At 46.0% G+C, this 5,426-nt stretch overlaps 1 protein-coding gene across 1 annotated transcript in view; it reads right to left on the bottom strand.

The window, feature by feature from the left end:
* The window catches only part of LOC118945770 (protein kinase C alpha type), a 39,911-nt gene extending 35,825 nt beyond the window's left edge, over positions 1 to 4,086 (bottom strand). Inside the window, exons 1-2 of the mRNA XM_090230680.1 lie at positions 3,485 to 4,086; positions 1,501 to 1,741 (exon numbers count right to left, since the gene is read on the bottom strand). Of these exons, the coding sequence (XP_090086806.1) occupies positions 1,501 to 1,736 (236 nt within the window). The 5' untranslated portion in view covers positions 1,737 to 1,741; positions 3,485 to 4,086. The remainder of the gene's footprint in view (positions 1 to 1,500; positions 1,742 to 3,484) is intronic.
* Positions 4,087 to 5,426: the final 1,340 nt, after the last annotated feature.

Raw genomic sequence — 5,426 nt, 5'->3', positions numbered from 1 at the left:
CTGCAGATTCATAATGTGTGTGTAAGTGTGGGTTTCTGCAGATTCATAATGTGTGTAAGTGTGGGTTTCTAAAGATTCATAATGTGTGTGTAAGTGTGGGTTTCTAAAGATTCAGAATGTGTGTGTGTAAGTGTGGGTTTCTGCAGATTCATAATGTGTGTGTGTAATTGTGGGTTTCTGCAGATTCATAATGTGTGTGTAAGTGTGGGTTTCTGCAGATTCATAATGTGTGTAAGTGTGGGTTTCTGCAGATTCATAATGTGTGTGTAAGTGTGGGTTTCTGCAGATTCATAATGTGTGTAATTGTGGGTTTCTGCAGATTCATAATGTGTGTAATTGTGGGTTTCTGCAGATTCATAATGTGTGTGTAATTGTGGGTTTCTGCAGATTCATAATGTGTGTAATTGTGGGTTTCTGCAGATTCATAATGTGTGTGTAATTGTGGGTTTCTGCAGATTCATAATGTGTGTGTAATTGTGGGTTTCTGCAGATTCATAATGTGTGTGTAAGTGTGGGTTTCTGCATATTCATAATGTGTGTAAGTGTGGGTTTCTGCAGATTCATAATGTGTGTGTAAGTGTGGGTTTCTGCAGATTCATAATGTGTGTAAGTGTGGGTTTCTGCAGATTCATAATGTGTGTGTAAGTGTGGGTTTCTGCAGATTCATAATGTGTGTAATTGTGGGTTTCTGCAGATTCATAATGTGTGTAAGTGTGGGTTTCTGCAGATTCATAATGTGTGTGTAAGTGTGGGTTTCTGCAGATTCATAATGTGTGTAAGTGTGGGTTTCTGCAGATTCATAATGTGTGTAAGTGTGGGTTTCTAAAGATTCATAATGTGTGTGTAAGTGTGGGTTTCTGCAGATTCATAATGTGTGTGTAAGTGTGTGTGTGTGTGTGTGTGTGTGTGTGTGTGTGTGTGTGTGTGTGTGTGTGTGTGTGTGTGTGTGTGTGTGTGTGTGTGTGTGTGTGTGTGTGTGTGGATTACCAGGTGAAGGCTGTGCAGGGGCTGCATTTTGTGTGTTGTTTGCAGAGGCGAGCTGGGAACTAATGAAGCATGTTTTCTGTTGTGTGTATTTAGCTGTGTGTGTATTTAGATGGGTGTGTATTAAGCTGTGTGAGTATTAAGCTGTGTGTGTGTATTTCGCTGTGTGTGTGTATTTCGCTGTGTGAGTATTAAGCTGTGTGTGTGTATTTCGCTGTGTGTGTTTATTTCGCTGTGTGTGTGTGTATTTCGCTGTGTGTGTGTGTGTATATTTCGCTGTGTGTGTGTGTGTATTTCGCTGTGTGTGTGTGTATTTCGCTGTGTGTGTGTATTTCGCTGTGTGTGTGTGTGTGTATTTCACTGTGTGTGTGTATTTCGCTGTGTGTGTGTGTGTATTTCGCTGTGTGTGTGTGTGTATTTCGCTGTGTGTGTGTGTGTATTTCGCTGTGTGTGTGTATTTCGCTGTGTGTGTGTATTTCGCTGTGTGTGTATTTCGCTGTGTGTGTGTGTATTTACCAGATAAAGTCAGTGCAGTGGCTGCAGAAGGTGGGCTGTTTGAAGAAGCGAGCGGTGAACTGGTGGTCCTTGACCTCGATGATCCTCTTGTGTTTCAGCGCCCCCTTCCTCTGGAACACTGGCACCCTGGGAGGGGGGGTGAGGGGGGAGGGCAGGGGAGAGGCCCCAGGGGTGGCCACGGGGGAGGCCAGGGTCAGGGGGGAGAGGGAGGGGGACGGGGACACGGGAGTAGACATGCTGCCTGGAGGGATGGGAGGAGAGGGGAAAGGAGAGGTGATGGATAGGAGGGATGGGAGGAGAGGGGAAAGGAGAGGTGATGGATAGGAGGGATGGGAGGAGAGGGGAAAGGAGAGGTGATGGATAGGAGTGATGGGACGATGGAGAAACAGACGGTTGAGTGTTACAGAGGAGGGACAGGGAACGAGGGAGAGAGAGGAGGGTAGAGGACAGATGGAGATGAGAGGGTGGATAGTAGTAAGAGGGAGAGGTGAAGGGATAGAGAAAATATAACATGACACAAACAGAGAAGAGAGGGATGAGCAGAGAGAGAGAGAGAGAGGGAGAGAGAGAGAGAGAGAGAGAGAGAGAATAAAAGGACCCAGACAGGGGACAGAGGGATGAGCAGAGGGAGAGGGAGGGAGAGAGAGAGAGAGAGAGAGAGAGAGAGAGAGAGAGAGAGAGAGAGAAAGAGAGAATAAAAGGACCCAGACAGGGGACAGAGGGATGAGCAGAGGGAGAGGGAGGGAGAGAGAGAGAGAGAGAGAGAGAGAGAGAGAGAGAGAGAGAGAGAGAATAAAAGGACAAAGACAGGGGACAGAGGGATGAGCAGAGGGAGAGGGAGGGAGAGAGAGAGAGAGAGAGAGAGAGAGAGAGAGAGCGAGCGAGAGAGAGAGAGAGAGAGAGAGAATAAAAGGACCCAGACAGGGGACAGAGGGATGAGCAGAGGGAGAGGGAGGGAGAGAGAGAGAGAGAGAGAGAGAATAAAAGGACCCAGACAGGGGACAAAGGGATGAGCAGAGGGAGAGGGAGGGAGAGAGAGGGAGGGAGAGAGAGAGAGAGAGAGAGAGAGAGAGAGAGAGAGAGAGAATAAAAGGACCCAGACAGGGGACAAAGGGATGAGCAGAGGGAGAGGGAGGGAGAGAGAGAGAGAGAGAGAGAGAGAGAGAGAGAGAGAGAGAGAGAATAAAAGGACCCAGACAGGGGACAGAGGGATGAGCAGAGGGAGAGGGAGGGAGAGGGAATGTATAAAAAGGAGAGAGGTTAATTCACACATTGAGACAGAGCTCTCCTCAGAGACCCAGAGACACAGAACGATTAGTGAAATTCACACTGTGTCCCACATATGTCCCACTTCATACTCGCTCGCTTTCTCTCTCTCACCCCATCTATCCTCATCGCCACGCCATGCCAACTGCAACCTCCCACATCCCCCTGACAACCAAACACCCTGGGTTGCCCTGACAACCAAACACCCTTATCGCATGTCAACTGCACCTCCTGTTGCACCCCCCCACCCTACTCCAATATTAGAACTGGTACCCTCTCTGTCCTTGTCTCCTTCCTCTTTGTCCTGATTTGATATTGTGTTCATTTCTCCATAAAAGTTTGGACTGTATTCTCATGCACAGTCTATATGAGTCAAAAGTGAGGAAATGTGAAATATTTAACTGAGAGAAGAGGAGTCGCAGACAGCTAAATGATAAATGAAACCACAACAGAGATTGAATGAATAAGTAAATAAGCCGAGAGCGTACAGCATAGCAAACAGGACCTGTTGAAATGATTATGGCACACCGGAAGATGGAGGAAATCGATCCAATGGGTGAATACCAGAGACAGGGAGGGCTGAAAGAACACAGAAACAGAACAAACTAATACAAGAAAAAAAGGAGATCCTCAACAAATAAGGAACAGAGTGGAAAGCTGCGTGGAGATAGAAGTGGAAGGAGAGAGGGAGAAACAAAGAGAAAGAGAGAGACATTACCTGTATTTGTGGTTGTTTGGGCTGACAGACTTGATCAAAGAGCAGGCTTCTCCTCTTCCTCTCCCCCTCTCTTTATCTCTCCTCCTTTGATAGGCAGCCTGCTATCGCTCTGAACCTGTCGCTGGTCACGTCAAAAAAGAAAAAGTGAAGGAAAGAGAGAAAGGCAAGTGGTGGCAGGGAGGAAGAGCTGGGAAAAAGAGCTGCCTACAAAAAAAGAGCAAGTAACAAGGGATGAGATTGAAGCTTTCCAAGAACGAGAGAAGACAGAGGAGGAGTGGACTGCTATGTATCTGTTAAGTTAACCCACACAGGGTGAAGAGGGAGAAGAGATGGAGAGATGGAATTCTCTTTAAGATGGATTATTTTTTTACCAAGAAGAAGATGGGATAGGAGAGAGAGAGAGAGGAGAGGGAGACAGAGACACACAGAGAGAGAGACAGAGAGAGGAGAGAGAGAGACAGAGAGAGAGACAGAGAGAGAGGAGAGGAGAGAGAGAGAGACAGAGGGAGGAGAAAGAGAGACAGAGAGAGAGACAGAGAGAGACAGAGAGAGAAGAGAGAGAGAGAGAGAGAGAGACAGAGAGAGGAGAGAGAGAGAGACAGAGGGAGGGAGGGAGGGAGGAGGGAGGGAGGGAGGGAGGGAGGGAGGGAGGGAGGGAGGGAGGGAGGGAGGGAGGGAGGGAGGGAGGGAGGGAGGGAGGGGAATAGGCAGCAATTCATTTTGAAATCTGGGTTACATCTCTCTGGAGAGAGGCAAAGCAAGTGATGGAGGGAGAAGAAGGGGGGCCATTTTGCCACCATCACTATGGACTAACACCGACCAACAGTCTAACACTTCTCACAGTGACAGACTGATAGAGAGGAAGGAGTAAGACAGAAGGATGCTCTTGATAGATCAGTGACTCTAAACAACACCAGTCTATCAAGGGTTAATCATCAATATCATGGTACACAATCTGTTGCCTTACAACTAGCTGACAGGAGTGTTGGCAGTAATGGTTGGACCATATTCAGAACAGCCTGTGGAAGGATCAAGGCCCATTTGATGTGAATAACTTGGTAATTATTCCAGTGGAATAGAGATAGGGAACAAAACTGTTTTTCTAGTGAAATGGAGATAGGGAACAAAACTGTTTTTCTAGTGGAATGGAGATAGGGAACAAAACTGTTTTTCTAGTGGAATGGAGATAGGGAACAAAACTGTTTTTCTAGTGGAATAGAGATAGGGAACAAAACTGTTTTGACAGTGGAATAGAGATAGGGAATAAAACTGTTTTTACAGTGGAATAGAGATAGGGAATAAAACTGTTTTTACAGTGGAATGGAGAAAGGGAACAGTACTGTTATTCCAGTGGAATGGAGATAGGGAATGGTACTGTTATTCCAGTAGAATGGAGATAGGGAATAGTACTGGTATTGCAGTGGAATGGAGATGCGGAAGAGTACTTTTATTCAGTGGAATGGAGATAGGGAATAGTACTGTTATTCAGTGGAATGGAGATGGGAAATAGTACTGTGATTCAGTGGAATGGAGATGGGAAATAGTACTGTGATTCAGGGGAATGGAGATAGGGAATAGTACTGTTATTCAGTGGAATGGAGATAGGGAATAGTACTGTTATTCAGTGGAATGGAGATGGGGAATAGTACTGTTATTCAGTGGAATGGAGATAGGGAATAGTACTGTGATTCAGTGGAATGGAGATAGGGAATAGTACTGTTATTCAGTGGAATAGAGATAGGGAATAGTACTGTGATTCAGTGGAATGGAGATAGGGAATAGTACTGTTATTCAGTGGAATGGAGATGGGGAAGATTACTGTTATTCAGTGGAATGGAGATAGGGAATAGTACTGTTATTCAGTGGAATGGAGATGGGGAATAGTACTGTTATTCAGTGGAATGGAGATAGGGAATAGTACTGTTATTCAGTGGAATGGAGA

The sequence above is a fragment of the Oncorhynchus mykiss genome, chromosome 3 (assembly GCF_057628025.1).
Source record: "Oncorhynchus mykiss isolate SJ-2025 chromosome 3, ASM5762802v1, whole genome shotgun sequence".
Classification (NCBI taxonomy): Eukaryota; Metazoa; Chordata; class Actinopteri; order Salmoniformes; family Salmonidae; genus Oncorhynchus; species Oncorhynchus mykiss.
Note: the sequence above shows the minus strand (reverse complement) of the source record. Positions and strands in the feature narration are given on the sequence as shown.